Source organism: Aricia agestis, chromosome 15 (genome assembly GCF_905147365.1).
Source record: "Aricia agestis chromosome 15, ilAriAges1.1, whole genome shotgun sequence".
Lineage (NCBI taxonomy): Eukaryota > Metazoa > Arthropoda > Insecta > Lepidoptera > Lycaenidae > Aricia > Aricia agestis.
Genome location: NC_056420.1, coordinates 9956529 through 9978213, shown reverse-complemented (window position 1 = coordinate 9978213; position 21685 = coordinate 9956529). Strand labels below are relative to the sequence as shown.

At 35.7% G+C, this 21685-nt stretch overlaps 1 protein-coding gene across 7 annotated transcripts in view; it reads right to left on the bottom strand.

Moving 5' to 3' along the window:
- Window positions 1-21685, bottom strand: part of LOC121734381 (endophilin-A) — a 69089-nt gene that overhangs the window by 17039 nt on the left and 30365 nt on the right. For all 7 annotated transcript variants that reach the window (XM_042124956.1, XM_042124960.1, XM_042124962.1 and 4 more), the window contains exon 3: window positions 3160-3228. In XM_042124956.1, coding sequence (XP_041980890.1) covers window positions 3160-3228 — 69 coding nt within the window. The remainder of the gene's footprint in view (window positions 1-3159; window positions 3229-21685) is intronic.

Here is a 21685-nt window from a genome sequence, read left to right as displayed (position 1 = left end):
GCTCCCATCACTGTACAGCACAAGATTTCACTCACTTGTCTAATTTTGATGTTCACGCGCAAATCTTAGCCTGGCTCTTCGGTGTCCTGTCTCAAGTTTTGGTGCCCTTGCTGGCACTTTTGAGTTTAATTTAACTTCTTTGAATCTTCTTCTTACTGTACAATCACTAACACGTTCATCTTGGACCTGTTCCGACAGGTTTCGTGTCTGCATAGCAGTTTGAGGTCGATTTCTTAAGTTTTGTTTCCTTACAAAATGGTCATCCTGAACCATTGTCACCCGATATCTGCCTTGTTCTCGTCTCCGAACGTAAGATCCAGTCTCTCTGAAGCGTTGAAAGTTACGATGAACCACGGAAGCCGACACACCTAAGGCCTGACTGACCGAACGGTAGGTGTGACCTTTCTCTATCGTGGTTACAGCTCTAGCTGTCGCAGATGCTGGGAAATCACTAATTTTGTATCTAAGCAATGTGTTCTTCCAAAAACCAAACAATCAAATGAGCTGAGCATACCTTGCACCCCGCTAAAACGCCATTCTTATCAGGAACACTTACAACGTCAATAATCGAAAAACACTTATTAGGGCATAATTGCTATAAAAACCTGTCAACTTGCCAGTTTTGTTCAATATTTTATTTCTTGAATGAGCTTAGAAGCTATAAAAAAGGCTTTCAGACAGCCCGACCCACTTGAGTTCAAGTTTTGGCCCTTTTTACCTATGTTCCGCTAATTTTGCCAGTGTGTGTAGTTCACAATGACACCGACCGTGACAGTTGAACCCTGTTGTACAACTATTCTCAGTTTAATATTTACTCCACCAAAATAGCCCGTGTAAATATTTACTCCCGTGTAATTACCTCATTCTTGGATTAGAAGTTGGAAAAACGCAAAACCAGCTTACTCTTAGATTAGGAGACAGTTATACTCGAGTTAAATTTTACTCCAGTTTGGTCGAATCCGCCCTAAGTAAAAAGGATTTTTACTTAGTTGGCCACCACTCTAGTCTTACACGCATCACGCAACACTAGAGTACTCTAGTGTTGCGAATGCCCATGATAGGTGGCGACTGGCGGCTATCGCTTACCATCAGGGGATCCGTCTGTTCTTTTATTGGTTAATTTGAAAAGAAAAATCTAAAAGCATTTTAGTCCCTGTTTGTCAAATATATAATTTACTTTATAATAAAATAATAACACTTGACTTAGGTCAAAAATAGAGTGGGTGTTATTATTACGAGGGCTGCTATTTATGTATCCGGAATTAAAAAAAGAAACAAACATATATCATTTAATATGGTTTTATTGCTTTTCAAAATATTCGCCGCGATGATCGACACACTTTTGCATACGCTGGAACCAATTTTCATAGCACTTTTTCCATTCTGATTGAGGTATCTCCAAAACGTGCATTTTGAACGCATCAACAGCCTCTTCGCGGCTCGAAAAACGTTGACCACGTAATTTGTTCTTCGCGTATGGAAATAAAAATAAATCGTTAGGTGCCAAATCAGGGCTGTACGGCGGATGACCAGTCAATTCGATCTTTTGACCCTGCAAAAACTGAGTTGTTTCAGCTGAGGTGTGACAGCTAGCATTGTCGTGATGTAATATGATTCTGCGTTGTCGGTTGTCCTTTCTTATTTCTTCAAAGACTTCTGGTAAACAAATGGTCGTATACCATTCAGAATTAACCGTTTTACGATTCTCTAATGGCACTGTAGCCACATGTCCATTAATTCCAAAAAAACAGGCGACCATTTGCTTCAAAGTACTTTTTGCACGAGTAACTTTTGTTGGTTTCGGCTCATCTTGGAACACCCACACCGTTGACTGTTGTTTAGTTTCGGGGTCATATGCATAGATCCAAGATTCATCACCTGTGTAGATATTATAAACGGCTTTTGACGTACCACGGTTGTATTTTTTTATCATTTTTTTGCACCAATCGACACGAGCCCGTTTTTGATCGATTGTCAAGTTGTGCGGAATCCAACGCGAACATATTTTTTTTACAGCCAAATGTTCGTGTAATATCTTATGTATGCTCGTCATACTTATGCCTAAGGACGCCTCTATCTCGCGATATGTAACATGACGATCACGCATTATTAGTTCCCGCACAGCATCTATATTTTGTGGGACAACAGCTGTTTTTGGGCGACCTTCTTTATTTACATCCGTGAGCATAGACCGCCCACGATTAAACTCACTGTACCAGTGATAAACAGTGGTTTTTGATGGTGCTTCATCTCCAAAAGTTGCGGTGAGTTGAATAAAGCACTGTTGTTGATTTAGCCCACGCCGAAAATCGTAGTAAATCATTGCACGAAAATGTTCACGCGTTAAATCCATGGCAAATGAAGACACGCAATTTTCAAAATGACGCCACAATGGAAAAATAATTGACAGTCACATGAAACAAAATGTATTCTTCAACCAAAGAGTTCTATTTTTAAATGTTGTAATTACTTTTTAAATATTGTTCTTGTAAGTGGCCAGTTCCGGATACATAAATAGCAGCCCTCGTAAATAGTAGCTCTATTTAATAATAACACCAACTCTATTTTTGTGTATTTCGTAAATAAATTATTTTTGTGGTATTCGTAACGCCATTTCAGTTACTGCACCATCTGTAGTAGTAGCACGGCCACCAGTAGAAATGCTAAATGAAAAATATGGACAAACTGTGGAGATAAAATTAAGGTAGCGTTCTAATCTTTTTTCGTTCCCTTTTCGTTCCATTTATATAGGACTAGATGACGCCCGCAACTCCGTTGCGCCAAAACTCGTTTATCGCGCGGGAACCGTACATTTTTTCCGGATAAAAAGTATCCTATGTCCTTTCCCGGGACTCAAAGTATCTCCATGCCAAATTTCAGCATAATCGGCTCAGCGGTTTGGGCGTGAAGAGGTAACAGACAGACAGACAGACACACTTTCGCATTTATAAATTAGTATGGATAAAAAATGTTTCGAAAACACAAACCATCGTTTTCCTAAAAAAAATTTTCCCAAATCAAATTGAAGAAATCAAATTAAATTGAACTGTTTATTGGCTTACTGATAAGTGATAACACAGTTGTTGTTCAGCCAAAATACGAGTGTATTTGTTTTTCTATCTTCCACCAAAAGAAACAAAATCATAGAAGAAAACTTACTCTTTCCATTTCCACGAAGTCCAAATCAAGTTTTGTGCCCTCGGCACCTCCCATTTTTTCTGTGACATACTGAAACAAACAAAAACATAAATTAATAACAACAATAATTATCTTAGAAGGATTAATCAATTATTGTTTTTATTTCTATCTATACAGGTCTTATGCTAAGTACTCACATGCGGTTTTGCACGATAGTTTTACTCCAAATAGAGTAATAATTATTATTACTGTGTGGACCGCAAATCTCACAGCTCGAAGGCTCGCATCGAGCCGCTCGAAGGGTTTTGCTCGACGTTATTGCGCGATCGAACAAATCCGTATGTGAGTACTTAGCATTAGTAGTAAGACATGAGTATAGAAGTTACAACAATTTTTTAAAAACAAATTCCTATCTTCGGTAAGACAAAGGCACTACTCCTTTTGAGAACGCTATACATTAATTATACCGTTGCCTTTATGAAGGTAAAATTGTTTTACATTTTGCCGGCAAAAGTTTTCACAATTGGAATACTTTGTTTAGCCTTGGAGATGACATTGATAATATTATAAAGCACTTGTTGAATTTCTATTGTTTGCCCCATATTATTATCTCTTTCCAGCAGGCTTAGCACGGCCGCCATAGAAAGGTTTATCCTTATGGTAAGGTAAACCAAGTGATGGATTAACAAAGGAGATCTGTCAGTTTGTGCCCAAAGACGGTCAGCGTTTCTATTCTTTGGCATTTTTACTGTGGCCGTGCTAAGCCTGCGGGTATGTTTCTCTGCCTTAACTATATCGCAAGAAGTCAATTAAGTAAATTAGAACACTTGAAGTATATTTTACGGGTTCTTTACCTTAACTTACTATTATTATTATTATTTATCATAACTCAATGTATATCATATTGTTTTTCAAAGGAACAACGCCTGATTGTCTTTAAAATGTTTCTTAAAAGATTCATATTCTAAACATTATGTAAGCTCTACCTTTAGAAATGGATTAAATATTGCGATAACGATTATAAATAACTCTGCCTTGCCATTAATAGTACTAGTGCATTCTACAGACTACTCAGTACTAGTAGTAGGTACTGCTTAATTTTTAAATTTTTTCGAATAACCATTTTTAAGCATTATATTACACCTCTCTAATACATAAGCAGTAAATGCTAAATTACGTTGAAAACCGGCTGAAAAGCCCGTAATATGTCCAATGGCGCCAAATATCGGTTTTCAACAAAAGCTCCGGTCGAGGTCTAACCTTGGCCGTATTCGAGTTGTACCGACAGCACATCCCATTGTACGCTGTTACTATTTCGTTTAAATTGATTAGAAATATAGATGGTGTTGTAAACATTTTGTTTGTTTCATTTATTGGCGAACTAGAACATCGCATTAAATATAATAATTTCATTCTAATTTGGTTATTATTGTGACCATAAGCAAATTAAAATTGAATTAAATCTGTCAGGTAACAGGTAAACTATATTGTTATGGTTTTTGTTGTTCAAATAAAATGTAACACAAAAACAAAAACGTAAAAATGTGTACAAAAACATTCAGCAAGGAGAATTAATAATTAAAACGTTGTTGCTTTAAAATTGATCAACTTTTTTTCATCAGCGGTAAGCTCACAAATGGAATTTTAATCCGTTCGACGCTAAACCTTTTAGGCGGGCCGCAACATTCGCAATTCTGTTTTAACAGTGGCAACATTTCTACAAAAATAACAATCTAACTGTAACTATAACAAATAATAACTTAATGACCGATCAGTGTATCAGTTAATGTAAATGCCATATGGTCACAGGTGGCATGCATATATTTTAAGTAATATGCTGGTTCTTCTTCACTAGCCTGTAAGTAGGAATTTGGATGACAGGCTCTACAAGAAGTAAGTAAAATACGTATAGGTGACTCTATTTTTTACCACTAGTATATTTAACTTCAGGATATTAAACAATATGGAAACTTTTTGAGGTGTAAAAGACGTAATGAGTGTTTTTTCTGGGTCAAAAGGAGAATAGTTTTTCTAGTATTTGAATATTGACTTAACTAACATAATAAATTCTGGAATACTTGTAAGGGTTTTTTACATTGCAACATCCAAAATTGGAAAAGGCAACTCGACACGCGGGCGGCAAGTAGTCGATGGTAGATAGATAGTTCGTCGATAAAATATGCCATACATCATAACAGTGAAGGATCGGACACTGGTGTTGGGACACATTACATAATAGAACATTAAGGGCCTGTTTCACCACTTCCTGATAAGGCTATCCACCAAATAACTTGACAGATCAAGTATGAAGAATCTGTGAAAAAAGTTGTGAATAGCCTTTTAGGCACTTTATCAGAAAGTGGTGAAACAGGCCCTTAATGTTCTATTATGTAATGTGTCCCAACACCAGTGTCCGATCCTTCACTGTTATGATGTATGGCATATTTTATCGACGAACTATCTATCTACCATCGACTACTTGCCGCCCGCGTGTCGAGTTGCCTTTTCCAATTTCACGTTGCTATCTTTTACTCGTATAAGTTAAACGTATCCTTCTCACGTTGCAATCTTTTACTCGTATAAGTTAAAACATACACTTTCCCCGCAAATACCACCATACAAGCAGTACAAGCAGTAGCTTAACCGCAGCTTAAACTACGAGATAAACCGTGGAAGGTCGACGTAATTGGGTCACGCAGGCGATACTGGGTCAGGGTCGTAGGGCACCCCGACTCCCGCTGCACGACGCAGCATCCCCCACTGTACCGATTACGTGCCTTTTATGAAGTTTGTGTGTTTTTCGACATTGTTTAATTGTGCTTTTGGTTTTGTAATTTATATTAAGAATTATAAAAAAGTTAATCGTGGGTACTGAATTTTGAAATTTTTTTAAGGAACTTATCGCTATAAATTTTGTCGCAGATATTTGCGATGCACATATTTATTATAATATGGTTTATCAGGCCTTGTTTCACGACTTTCACGTAACAATAAATTGTTTTTTTTTTCCATTCAAAAGTGTTCCACTTTATTTTTTTCCCGACTATTATCATTTAATTTATATTTAATTTAAATCTAGATGGGGTAGCTAAAGTTCCGAGCACTAAAATTCGTATCGTCCTTTCGACGAGATCTATTCTACCATTATGCTACAACGTTCTCTATAACACTCATACTTAGATGACAAGTTTAAATGGATGTTACATTGTAATGACTAGCTTCGTAATCGAAGGCATTGAATGAAGTAAGTTCAGACCTATTGTCTATGACCTACATTAAAGCTTTCAATGCTGTATTATATACGTGACAAATGATAGAATATTATGTAAACCAAAGTAAAGACAGCTTAATTTCTGAGACAATTATTTTATACGATTTATATCCGTTGAGTAAGCACAAAAGTACCTAAGGGCTCCCATGGGATAAACTAGGAATTCACATCGCATTGCAAATATCTGCAAAATCATTCATAACTTAATGAAAATGTAATTCAATTTTCAAAATTAGTCTCACTAAAACACGAGAACGGCTGAACCGATTTGCCAAATAGTCTTAAAATATTTGTGGAAGTCCAAGGAAGGTTTAAACGGTAAGAAAAATATAAGAGAAAAAGTTCACGGGTCATCAAGTAAAATTTTGAATTGTCCGCCGATATTATAAAAGAAAGTACCTACCTATACTTCAAATCTTAAAAAACGTACAAAACACAATTTCGTTCTTAGAAGGATGTTTTGGAAGTCGAACAGAAACAGTGAGCCTGAAAATCTTGAAGCAAGTATACAATTTTATTAGCTACTGAAATAATTTTATGTGATTGGCTTTTTATCTTTTGTTTGCGCCCTTGAATATCTTGTTTACTGTTCTTTGGACGAAACAAAATTTGTAATAATACTTTATTTAAAACAATACCAGAATGTGAAAATAGTGAATTCCACTATTCAATGTTTAGTTAATCGTCGATCGCGGATTCTTGGAAATCTATTGTTATTCTATTGTTATCGCGGTCGAATTCGACCACTTGGGAGTTGATAGGTTAAATATCAAACTAAATAAAAGTTTAAATCCTTTAAGAGTAAATAGGTCCACATAGGTACTTGGATTTAGATGCAGCAGCAGACACAGCAGTAGATTAAACTTACTGGCCATTCAACATACCGAAAAATACGATACTTTAGGGCCGGGACACAAAAACACGATACGACCTCGTGTCGTGAGAATCCACGACGCGCGTTGTAAAAAACTACGACACGACATCGTACGACGTCGCGTCGTAGAAACTCACGTAGAAATTCAATGATGAGTTTCTACGACTAGCGAATCATCTTTCTTGATAAATAATCAGGTAAGCAGCCTACATTGTTACTAACCAAACTAAGAAACAACAATTTTAATACTAAAATCGAGCCCCACTAGCTACGAGTCAAAAGTCGCGCTCTATGTAAATCGGCCAAGTGCGAGTTGGACTCGCGCACTAAGGGTTCCGTACCACTATAGAAAAAAATTGAAAAAAGTGTTTCTTGTAAGTACTTTATTTTTAATTTTATTGAAATTTTATTATTAATTATTAAAGTACAAATAAAACTGAGTGTTATGTGAACATTTCAGGTGGCTACTTGTTGTTATCATTGATACCGAGCAAAAAATGTTTAAAAATCACGTTTGTTGTAGGGGGCCCCCTTAAATAATGTAGTGTAGTGATACCTATGTAGTATCTTGATATATCTTAACCGTATATAAGCTGTAACCACTTGATTATTATGTCATAATAAAGCCAACTATTTAACCAGGCACATCTTTCATTTCTCGCTAACACCCATCCTTACATGGCGACCCTGCCAGTAAGCGATCGGGTTCGCGCTGCATTCCGATCACCTTATAAGGACTAGAGTATTTTAAACAGTGTCTCTAAGTTGAAACAATGTGTTCGTTAATATTACTGACTATTAATAACCGCGATAGACGTTTCTAAGTGTTCGTAAAGACTATTTTTCTGACAAAAAATGGGTAAGCAACAGCCGAAAGAAGAGACTGTAATCATCGCACAAAACGCTAGCGGTGGTACCAACACTTCCTGGCTGGAGCAGATGCATCAGCATACCAGTGCCATTACCTATATGCTGGGGGTGATATGCTTCGTACTGGCAATCGCAGTAATGTACTTTTCCATACGGTTCTATCGCAATTGTCATAGAAGCTGGATACGACGGGAAATTTACGAGCATAATCTCCAAAGATCCAACAGCTGGTTCCGGCGACGTCACGAGGGTTCGCGTACCAAGGAGGACCAGCCGGGCGTGAGAATCGCATAGTGAAGTGTGAAAGTGCATGTCGGTAAATATATAATACTAGCTGTTGCCCGCGACTTCGTCCGCGTGGACTTTAGTTTATAGCGCGCGGTGTCAACAAAATTTGTGCTTCAAAATTATCGGATATTTCCCGATAGGTTCGTTGCAAACAAATGAAGGATTCAAATTTTTCAGGTTAAAAAATCACGAGCGCGAAGCGCGAGTGATTTTTCCTGAAAAACTTGACGACTTTATTTGTTTGCAGGGAACCTTGAGGGAAATGCCAGATAATTTTGAAGCTCGTGTGGTATTCGGGGGATTATTTTTCCGTCCCAAATGTCGGCCAATATAATTGCACCATGAGACACAATTGAATTCAACCTGTCAGTTTGACGTGTTTGTCTTTTATATATAGCAACTACCAGAGAAAATTTTCAAAAAATTATCAGTATAATACCATGTAGGTTGTACCACGTGACGTCGAATGGTGCAATTCTATTGGTCGATATTTGGGTCGGAAAAATAATAATCAGTATAATACCATGTAGGTTGTACCACGTGACGTCGAATGGTGCAATTCTATTGGTCGATATTTGGGTCGGAAAAATAATCATTGATATTTTCATGGAAATAAGATATTTTCCCACATCAAAATGTAGCCTATGTCCTTTCTCAGACTCTAGAATAACTGTGTACAAAATTTCATTGCAATCGGTTCAGTAGTTTTGGCGAAAGCGAGACAGACAGACAGACAGACAGAGATACTTTCGCATGTATAATATTAGTATAGATTATAAAGTGTGGTTACTGTTGTAGCGGTACGGAAATATTGCATATAATGGACTTATTTAGAGGACTTTATATTTTAATTATGATAATTTACTTTTAATTTTACATTTATGGCAGATAAGTTCGAAGAATATTTTAATTTTTTGTCTAAAATAAAGACATATCTTGTAAAAATAGGCCCACGACGACGTGAAGGCTCTATTTGTTTAAAAAAATGTTTAGTTTCTCCACCTTTATTACAGTACCCAGATTTTTCAGAAAAAAATGAATTTCAGTTATTTACAGACGCGTCAGGTACTGCAATAGGTTCTGTTTTATGTAATAGCGATGGTCGACCAGTTGCGTACACGAGTCGTACTTTAAATAAAGCCGAGTTGAACTATCCAACTATAGAAAAAGAAATGTTAGCTATTGTTTGGTCTATTAAATATTTTCGCCCTTATTTGTTTGGGAAAAGGTTCAAAATTTTTTCTGATCACCGACCTTTAATATATTTATTTAACGTGAACAATCCTTCGAGTCGTTTGACAAAATTTCGTTTAATTTTGGAAGAGTATGATTTTGTGATTGAGTATATAAAAGGAAAAGATAATGTTGCTGCAGACGCGTTATCTAGGATACGAGTTACTTCAGAAGAATTGAAAGAAATGAGTGAACGAGTTATTAATGTAATGACAATAAAACAACGAAAAAAATTAGAAAGTCAACAAGTAGTTCATCAAAATTTGTCGACTTTGCCTAGCAGTTCTACTGACGTTCGGCCTGATCAACCGAAAGTTGTAGAAATGCCTGCGGGGACGTCAAATTGTGTAGAATTATTGTTGGTTTCTCGGAGTAAAATGTGTAGTATGAGAAGTAACTTTAAGAATTTTGGTTCTTTTTTGTATAATAAACATGAAATGAGATTATATACTTGTCCAGATTTCCGATCATATATCGCGCGAGACGCATATGTGAGTGAACTGGAGCAGTATTGTAGGCAAATGGATATTAAAAATATCTTTATTATAAAACTTGCAAGTAATTATGAATTTATCGACTGGTTGTCGAAAGAGATAAATAATAAAAAAATATGGTCCGGACCACGCCTACATATTCTTAAAGGAGTTAGGAGAATCATTTGTAATGACGATAAAAAAGTAATAATAAATGACTACCACTTGTTACCAACTAGTGGCCATGCAGGAATAAGAAGAATGTTAAATAACATCAAAAAATCTTATTTCTGGCCTGGAATGGAACGTGACGTTACTGAATTTGTAAGCAAATGTAAGTAATAAAGTATTCTTTACCTGTTAAAGAGCCTATGGTAGTAACGAGCACTGCTACAGGCGCATTTGATAAGATATTTTTAGATTTAGTGGGGCCCTAGGGGCCCCACTAAATCTAAACATATCTTATAAGGATTATTATGGTAAGGTTTATATTTTAACTATTCAGTGCGAACTTACTAAGTTCGTAGAAGCATACCCTTTAGATCGTAAGGACGCCGTTACCGTGGCAAAATCGTTCGTAGAAAACTTTATTTTAAGGTATGGTATACCGCGAGAAATCGCGACGGATAGAGGTTCAGAATTCATAGCATCAACAATGAGTGAAGTGTGTAAATTACTCGGTATCAAACAGTTGTTTTCAACAGCATATCATCTTGAATCTATAGGTGCGCTTGAAAATACACATAAAAATTTAAATGCGTATCTCCGTATTCAAACTAATAACAATCCCAGAGAATGGAGTACATGGATTCCATATTGGTCTTTTAGTTATTATACTACTGTACATACATCTACGAAGTATACTCCATACGAATTGGTTTTTGGAAAACTGTGTAAAATACCTACTAATTTATGTCAGCAAGTTGATCCTTTATATAATGTCGACGACTATTAATTAACTTCAAAAATCTCAGGAACAGGCTAGAGAAAATTTGTTATTGTCAAAAGTAGTAAGGAAGCAAAATTATGATAAAAAAATGAATCCAACTTTTTACAAACCTAACGATTTAATTCTTTTACGAAATGATAATAATTGTAATAAATTTCAGAATGTTTATATTGGTCCATTTAAGGTTTTAGAAGATATTTCACCAAATGTAAAAATACTTAAGGAAGGTAAAATTGAAATAGTTCACAAGAACAGAACAAAATTATACAGAACTTATGTTACTGATGTTTAAGTAGTTTTAATGTTAAGAAAATAAAATAATGTATATTTTTAATTATTTTATTTCTTTTGAAAAAAGGGAGGTGTAGTGTAGTGATACCTATGTAGTATCTTAATATATCTTAACCGTATATAAGCTGTAACCACTTGATTATTATGTCATAATAAAGCCAACTATTTAACCAGGCACATCTTTCATTTCTCGCTAACACCCATCCTTACAATAATTTTGTTTTTAATATATGTATCACTTAATAAAAGTCTTAAATATATGTATAGTATAAAAGTATTAAATATATTTCCGTTGTCTGGTACCTGTAACAAAAGTCCTGCAGGTACTTAGCACGGGGCCAGACCGACGTGGTGTGAAGCGTCCATAGATATTATTATTAATAATATTTGTTGTTATAGCGGCAACTGAAATACATAATCTGTGAAAATTTCAACTCTCTCGCTATTACCGTTCTTCCGTTACGGCCTGGAGACAGACGGACAGACATCGAAGTCTCAGTCCCTAATGGGGACCCTATTAGGGGCCCGTTTTTACCCTTTGGGTACGGAACCCTAATAAAAAAAAAAGCTCGTATTACCTAATAGATATTTATGTCATATATTACTCCAAAACACATCTTAAAGCGTCGATGTTTGATATGTAACGCGATATTGAGTTATTTATGAAACAGAGCGACACTTAAGGCTCCGTACACACCATCAATCATTCGCCAGCTCAATATCATGTTCATCGTAAACAAAATAATACCTCAGGGAAGGCAAAGAAGGCTAAAACACATGTAAACACTTACATGTTGTGTTTTACCAAATTTTTGAGTTATGGTATGGTATTGAAAAACTTACTAGTTTCGAAATTATAGATTTTGCATTATTGTAATAGAGAATCCTTGATTTAGGTAATTTGAAAGATATCAGATTCACTTCAGTGATTCAGTTCGTTTGATCAATACTTCATGTTTATTTTAGGTAACGTGGAGTAAATGATGCTGAATCAAGGAAGAAACAATTTTTTTTGTCTAAAAATAATATTATATCGACTTTTAAACGTAAAAAAAATATATTAGTCGTTTTTAGGGTTCCGTACCCAAAGGTTAAAAACAGGACCCTATTACTGAGACTTCGATGTCTGTCCGTCTGTCCATCTGTCTTCAGGCTGTAACTCAAGAACCGCTATAGCTAGACTTCTGAAATTTTCACAGATTGTGTACATATCTGTTGCCGCTATAACAACAAATACTAAAAACAAAATAAATTAAATATTTAAGGGTGGCTCCCATATAACCAACATGATTTGCTATTTTTTGCTCGATATCAATAATGGCAATACATAGGCACTTGAAATATTCACGAAATACTCAGTTTTATTTTTACTTTCATAATCTATATATATAAAAATCAATTGCTGTTCGTTAGTCTCGCTAAAACTCGAGAACGGCTGAACGGATTTATCTTATCTTGGTCTTGAATTATTCGTGGAGGTCTAGGGAAGGTTTAAAAGGTGAGAAAAATTTTGGATGTGTGGCGGTACCCACAAATCGCCTAATATTCCTGCATCGCGCTATCGAAGTTTTCTGAGCGCGTCGGTATATATACGACAGCTGAAATGTATCACGTGGGCTTCGGCCTGACCGAGCATAACACCTCGCTCGGTCGGAAGATCTTCCTTTAGCGTCGCCACGCATTATCCCACAGATGTATAGATGCATGGATGTATATGTAGATGTATGGATGTTTGTTACTCTTTCACGCAAAAACTACTGAACGGATTTTAATGAAACTTTACAATAATATAGCTTAAACATCATAATAACACATAGGCTACAATTTTAACCGACTTTCAAAATGGGGGAGGTGTTATGTTCGTTTTCTTATGTTCAACGATTACTCCGTCGTTTGTTAACCGATTTTCAAAATTTTTCTTTTGGGTATCATCATAAATATAGGGTATCATCCCAATTCGGTATTATATTCACAAAAGTGGTGATCTGATGAAGGATCCATAAGTAAACGAGGGAACTCCTCAAAAATTATAGGGAAATATGTGGTGACTTCGGTTTCGTGAGAAGTATTCTAAGCATATGCTACCAACAAGTAAGATTTTGAACCGAGGTATACCTGGTATACCGTGGTTCGGAAGGTGCTGAGAGAATTCCTGATTCTTTATAGATACAAGTTTGGGAGTTTCGGCGTTGTTTTAAGAACGGAAAGCATATGCTTCTATGCAAATTACATTCATCATCAACATCGTCATCATCATCACTACCATATTATACCATGTTATTGGTAAATACTTTTCATAGTCTTTTAGATCGAGACTCGAGTTTGTCAAGCGATAATTTAAAAAAATCTATACCTACCTAATATTATAAACCTGAAGAGTATGTTTGCTTGAACGGAATCGGAGGAACTACAGATCCGATTTAAAAACTTATTTCAGTGTTAGATAGCTCATTTATCGAGTAAGAACTAAGACTATAGGCTAAGACTAATACGACCGAAGAAACTCAGGAAAATGTGGGAAAAACGGGGGAAATATTAGAAATTACGAACTACTGGAGCAATTTTTATGGCAATATTTGGCACAGATATAGAGTAGACCAAGTGAAGGGAGTAGGGACATAAGAGCTATTTTTATGGGAAAATGTACGGTTTCCGTAAAATTCCTAATTTACGCGGGCGAAGCCGCGCGGGACATCTAGTCTATATATATAAAAATCAATTGCTGTTCGTTAGTCTCGCTAAAACTCGAGAACGGCTGAACGGATTTATCTTATCTTGGTCTTGAATTATTCGTGGAGGTCTAGGGAAGGTTTAAAAGGTGAGAAAAATTTTGGATGTGTGGCGGTACCCACAAATCGCCTAATATTCCTGCATCGCGCTATCGAAGTTTTCTGAGCGCGTCGGTATATATACGACAGCTGAAATGTATCACGTGGGCTTCGGCCTGACCGAGCATAACACCTCGCTCGGTCGGAAGATCTTCCTTTAGCGTCGCCACGCATTATCCCACAGATGTATAGATGCATGGATGTATATGTAGATGTATGGATGTTTGTTACTCTTTCACGCAAAAACTACTGAACGGATTTTAATGAAACTTTACAATAATATAGCTTAAACATCATAATAACACATAGGCTACAATTTTAACCGACTTTCAAAATGGGGGAGGTGTTATGTTCGTTTTCTTATGTTCAACGATTACTCCGTCGTTTGTTAACCGATTTTCAAAATTTTTCTTTTGGGTATCATCATAAATATAGGGTATCATCCCAATTCGGTATTATATTCACAAAAGTGGTGATCTGATGAAGGATCCATAAGTAAACGAGGGAACTCCTCAAAAATTATAGGGAAATATGTGGTGACTTCGGTTTCGTGAGAAGTATTCTAAGCATATGCTACCAACAAGTAAGATTTTGAACCGAGGTATACCTGGTATACCGTGGTTCGGAAGGTGCTGAGAGAATTCCTGATTCTTTATAGATACAAGTTTGGGAGTTTCGGCGTTGTTTTAAGAACGGAAAGCATATGCTTCTATGCAAATTACATTCATCATCAACATCGTCATCATCATCACTACCATATTATACCATGTTATTGGTAAATACTTTTCATAGTCTTTTAGATCGAGACTCGAGTTTGTCAAGCGATAATTTAAAAAAATCTATACCTACCTAATATTATAAACCTGAAGAGTATGTTTGCTTGAACGGAATCGGAGGAACTACAGATCCGATTTAAAAACTTATTTCAGTGTTAGATAGCTCATTTATCGAGTAAGAACTAAGACTATAGGCTAAGACTAATACGACCGAAGAAACTCAGGAAAATGTGGGAAAAACGGGGGAAATATTAGAAATTACGAACTACTGGAGCAATTTTTATGGCAATATTTGGCACAGATATAGAGTAGACCAAGTGAAGGGAGTAGGGACATAAGAGCTATTTTTATGGGAAAATGTACGGTTTCCGTAAAATTCCTAATTTACGCGGGCGAAGCCGCGCGGGACATCTAGTTTATAATAAAATTTAAATAAAATGAAACACTTAAGGGTGGCTCCCATACAAAAAACACAATTTTCAGCCTATTTTTGCTTTATTGTGGTACGGAACCCTTCGTGCGCGAGTCCAACTCGCACTTGGCCGATTTTTATAACATTATAACATTTAAAAAATAAAAGCATTATTGTGTTTGATATTTAGGTAACTTTTTCGTAGCAATCTACGGTGCTACGAGCAAAGGGACGTAGAACGCTACGGAGCTACGAAACGCTACGTAGCTACGACCATACTTAATATTATTATAAAGCGGAAGAGTTTGTTAGTTTGTTTGTTTGTTTGAACGCGCTAATCTCAGGAACTATTAGTATTATAATATTTTGTCCAACTGTTCATTGAGTATACGCTACATTTGTATGAAAGGATGAGTTACTGCAATATTTTGACACTAGAGTGCAGCACCAGCATAAACCGTGAACAAAAAGTTTTGTTCGATGGTTGACAACGTTTTTATCGAAATTCTGATATGAAACATGTCGGATTATTTACTGTATGTATTAGTAGTGCAAGCTAATCCGACGTTTGTGTAATATTCCCTTTTCAAAATCCCTTTACAACATAAAACACTTGCAGAGTATACGATATGCACGGCTATATACCTATTTCAATTTCACAGTCCAGGGAAGGCGTAAAGCAATAACGTCAACAAAGTTTCAACTTGTGCGTTACAAACTATGCCTGTATATTTAACACCTACTCGTATTGCTAAAATTATGCGGTAAAAAGGAAAGTTTTGTAAGCTTTAGTAACTCTCTAGTTTTCGCTAATAACAAATGTCCACGCTTTAGATGAAATATTTCATAAACTAAAAGTCTGGAACAGACTTCGAAAGTCAGTTCTATTACGTAACTAAATGTTGCCCGCAGTTGTGCTGCGCTGAAATTAATTTATCGCGTCGGAACCCTACATTACTCTGCGACAAAAACCATTCTCCGTCTTTTCTGGTGAATCCTAATTTCCGTACCAAATTACATGAGGTAACAGAGAGACACACTTAAGCCGCGTTTTCACTAGGGGACATGTCGCGGAGACAAGTCGTCCGATATTTACGTAGTTTGTCCCTGCAACACGTAGTTTGTCCCCTGCAACTTTGTCCCTCGACATAATATGACTTGTTCACACTAGTCAGTGGTGAACAGTATGTCGCCAGCGACAGTCCCGCAACCCATAAATGTCGCTGCGACGTCGGGCGACATGTCGCGCGACTAGGTCGCGAGACAAATGTCCCCTAGCGAAAACGCGACTTTACGCATTTATAATCTCTAAACACACCATGCCGAGTTCCGCGGCGGGAGTTCGGCATGATTACGTCAGCAATGTCAAACGCATACAATATAACACGACGGAATTTCGACATGGTGTGTCATCGGTCAAAAATACATTGCAGGCGGAATCATGCCGAACTTCCGCCGCGGAACTTCGGCATGGTGTGTTTAGACACTTAGTGAGAATACGTAGAGAGGCATACTCCACGTATTCTTACTATATATGTCTAAACTCTAAAGTTGTCTCTAGAAATGTACGATTACCAAAGCTTACCAAATATTTAACCCTTTAGTGGAATGTTAACAGAAGTTTGCATACTACGAATGTAGGTAAATAGTTACTTAACTATATAAACCCAATTTAATTAGTAACCTTCTCATTCTATGTAAGAAATGTCAATTATTATTAAACACTGAAGTTGAAACTAAAAAAGTCCATAATAGTATATAAGCAAGTGTGTTCGTTTGCCTGTAATACCGTTTTTAATAAAATTTGGTATGGAGATACTTTGAGTAAGGACAAAGGATAGTTTTATCCCAGTAAAAGTAGAATTACCGCGCGATGTCATGTTTTACAGTATGTAAATATACTCGAAAACACACCCTTCTTCCTCAGTTGAGCAACAAAGATACTGGTATAATCTGAAACTAGTAACAGCTTGTATCAAACGCTTCGAAGGACAGCGACTTTAATTGCCGTGTCAAAGCTTCTTATTGGGAATTCGCTTCGCTTCGACTCTGCGCTATTATAAATTGACCCTAAATCATTTTCATACAATGTTTCGCCCTTGTGTGAGTCAGAGTTATTTTGACTTTTATAAGTAGACTAGTAGTTAGCATTAGATGCTAATTATAGTCTACTTCCGTACGTCCGTACGTCTCCGTTTACCGCGCGGGGACATACATTTTTCCGGGTTATAAAGTATCCTATATCTTCCCTCGGGACTGAAAGTATCACCATTGCAAACATCAAAATGGGTTCTGCGGTTAAAGCGTGAAGAGATAATAGCCAGACACATTTTCGCATTTAAATAATACTAGCTATTTGACCGAGATTTGCTCGGTATTCGATGAAAATGATGAAAATGACATTTTCTAAAAATGATTCCTAGCTACATCAATTTATCGCCCCCGAAACCCCCTATATACTAAATTTCATGAAAATCGTTGGAGCCGATTCCGAGATTCCAATTATATATATATATATATATATATATATATATATATATATATATATATATATATATATATATATATATATATATATATATATATATATATATATATATATATATACAAGAATTGCTCGTTTAAAGATATAAGATTACTATGGATGCGTTATCTAGTTTTAAATAAAACATAGTGTGGTCTATATAAAGCAATGTTTCCAGACTTTCCAGTAAACGCAGACATATTGGGCTCACGCAATATGTAGGATGAAGCATAACCTGTGACCTTTTAGGCGGCAGCAACAGGTCTGTAAGGGCTGCCAAACTGATTTATCAATTGAGACAATATTTACGACGAAGAATTGTTTTGACTAAACAATCTGTACTCGTACAAAGTTTTTCTGTACTAATATAACGAAGAAAATGGTTTGTCTATTTGGGACAAATAGGCGCCAAAATGGCCCAAAAGTTGAGTGTGGGAACAAAGGCAACTTTTACCTTTAGAAAAAGGTACGGTTCCTACGATAATTTACTTCGTAAATTATTTGAAACCTACGGCCTAAAAATATAGCCGATGTAAGTCTAGGCATTTATTACTATAACATTGCATCGGGTCATTTATTTAAACACTACCAAAATCATGCAAAAATCAGGTGATGTCCATATATACCGACTGCGCCAGAAGTACGGTTATGTTTTTCGAGAGTATGATGTGTTAATGTATGTTTAATTGTTAGATACGCAATGCAGTCTGCAGAGAGGGATTTTTATTTTATTTAGACCCAATTTCACCAACCTCTGTTTGTTAAATCCTAACAAGGCATTACTTAACGGACCTTGGAAAATTAAACAGACTGTTAAAATACTTATGTCCCACAGTAAAAATTTAACAGCGGATTAGTAAATGCAATGTTAAGTGAACAACGAGTGAACAACTATCAATTCGTTCATTCTTGTTATAAGGCGACGAAATTGCAATGTACAAGATTAATACGACATGTTTGCTGCAATGTGTCACTTTCTTCCTTATTAGTATAATAGTAGATAATGCGACCAAATTAAAATATCACTGATCACATACATTTGTTACGCTATAATAGTTCTTCTTAATTTACCAGGTTAATAATTATTATCTGTCAAAACTGGAAACATAATACAAACTTTTATTTACATATTTCGGTTTGGTAATTTTGATACAAGTGGCAAAGTGAAAATAAATAATTATTCATAACTATGAAAATAATTAATAATAAGGACGTAGCGGAAACATGGCGGAAAGTCTCAAAAGTCAAAACAGATTCTTTTATTGATATTGCATATTATTGTCTTTGAAAGTTGTTATTTTGACTCATATAACAGCCTGTTATATATTTAACTGACCTCCATAGCAGGAATTAAATATAACACCGTGTTAGGTGATTTAACATGACATTAGGGCATGGTGGAACGCTCGATAGCTCTAACAGGCCATTAACTGATTTAACAAGCCATTATTTATTTAACATTGCTTGATGAAACTGGGTCTTAACCGACTTCTTGATTTGTCATTGTCGCATTTTAAAAATGCATTTTGTAGGTTTTTTTCAGTTACCTATACAACGGTTTTTACTTGTTTTACATCTTTACAAATAACCACGTATTTGAAATATTCTCATTACGCCCGAGCACGTTTTATTTAGCTTTCTCTCGTTACTTTAATTAAGTACATTTCCTTGTAACTCAGCCGGTTTATCTAAAACACAATTTCCTACGCAATAAGTGGATTATCCCCGTTACGAAATGTAATAGTTTCACAAGAAAGTCTATTTATCCGTTTTCTTGAAGTTTATAAATAGGACAACAATATAAGTATTACTGTCGTATTAATAGTATTAATTCTTTTCCCTTTTTAGGGTTCCGTACCCAAAGGGTAAAAACGGAACCCTATTACTGAGACTTCGATGTCTGTCCGTCTGTCTGCCTGTCACCAGGCTGTAACTCAAGAACAGCTATAGCTAGACTTCTGAAATTTTCACAGATTATGTAATTCTGGTGCCGCTATAAACAAACAAACAAATCTTTATTTCGCTTAAAGAAACTTACACGCTAATCTTACACAAACTCTGATCTCCACACTAGGTTTCCCTGTGTCGTGGAGACCAGTCTCTTCCATCATGCACATAAATACTAGGAAACAATATTCAATTCAATACTAAAAACAAAATAAAGTTTAAGGCGGGCTCTCATACAGCAAACGTTATTTTTTGGTCTTTTTGGCTCGTAATCCATAATGGCAACATATAGGCACTTGAAATTTTTACAAAATCCTCTATTATAATATGTGTACTTTAATGTAAAATAGTAAAATTAAAAAAAATAATTAAGGGGGGCTTCCATACAAAAAAAAAATACATTTTTTCCTATTTTCGCTCTATAACGGTACGGAACCCTTCGTGCGCGAGTCCGACTCGCACTTGACCGATTATTTCTAAAAAAAGATCCAGACGTAGACGTTACAGTTGTACAATGTTATGTTCTTGTAACCGAATTTTCTTACGCGTCAAATAAAGATAAATACGTCTGTATAAGTCGTAGGATGAATTGATAAATCGAGTTATCGCGAAAATTCTAGGGACTTCGCGAAAACACGGATAATTAGACAATGGTGATTACATTTTTCAACCTTACTGACAAAAGGTAGTGTTTTCGCGAAAACGCGTGTCGCCTTAGTAAGATTACGAAACGAATCGTTAGTTATTATCGAAAAAAATCACTGATTGGTCGGTTTAAGCGTCCCACAACAACATCTTCTCTGATTAGTTGAAGACTTGACGTTTTAAAATATGTCAATTCATTGTCACGCATTGTTTCGTTTGTGGTTGTTTTTGTAAGCGAGTTAGCAGTTTTGATATTTAAATTTTAATGTGTTTGAAATTGCAGTTGGACTTGATAAATACTTAGTGGCAAAAGTGATGTAAAAGTGTGTCTGTAAATACAAAATGACTGATAAAACTGAAATTAGTGTTGAAAGTTCAACAAAAGAAACTAATTCTGAGGTTATGGTTGATAAATGATAAGAGAAAAAGGTTAAATAAAAGGTAAAATTCCTATGAAGAGGCATTGTCATTCACCCTTTATAATTCAAGAAAAGATAGTAACCAATCAGAATAAGAGTTGGCCAGTAAGCAAAAATCAAGCCAATCAGCGTTAAGAATGTGCAATGTTACTAAGGCAACTCGCGTTTTCCCAAAAAACCTAACGTTTTTAGTAAAATTGAAAAATGTAAACAGCATTATCTAATCATCCGTGTTTTAGCGAAATCCCGAGAATTTTCGCGATGATTCGATTTATCAAATAATCCTACGACATATATAAATCTAGATATTTAACATGCTTTTATAAAACCTTGGGCTGTATGTATGTAACGAAATCTTTGAACACAATTTTTACCTATCTCCAGTAGTCTAATTAATTCGAAACTTTGCATACGTATTAAGAGCCAATGACAATACAATAATTTGTTAAAGTATTTTGAAAAAATAATTAAAAAATAAATTTAAATAGCGTATTTTGTTACACTATTATTTATTTATTTTTGATTGGCCGAGAGCACTGTCTCGCCACTCTACTTGGTAGGTGTAACAAGGCCCTTAAGGAGTTATTCATTAATTAATAACAAGAAACATAATGTTTTCATAGAATTCTTTTCATACACACCTACACTATGCGCACTCGCTTTATGACTCTCTCCTCCAAGCTCTAAGGAATCGTCAAAAATTTTAAAAGAGGAATTGCGGAGTATTTTGTCAAGTTAGCCGCCGAA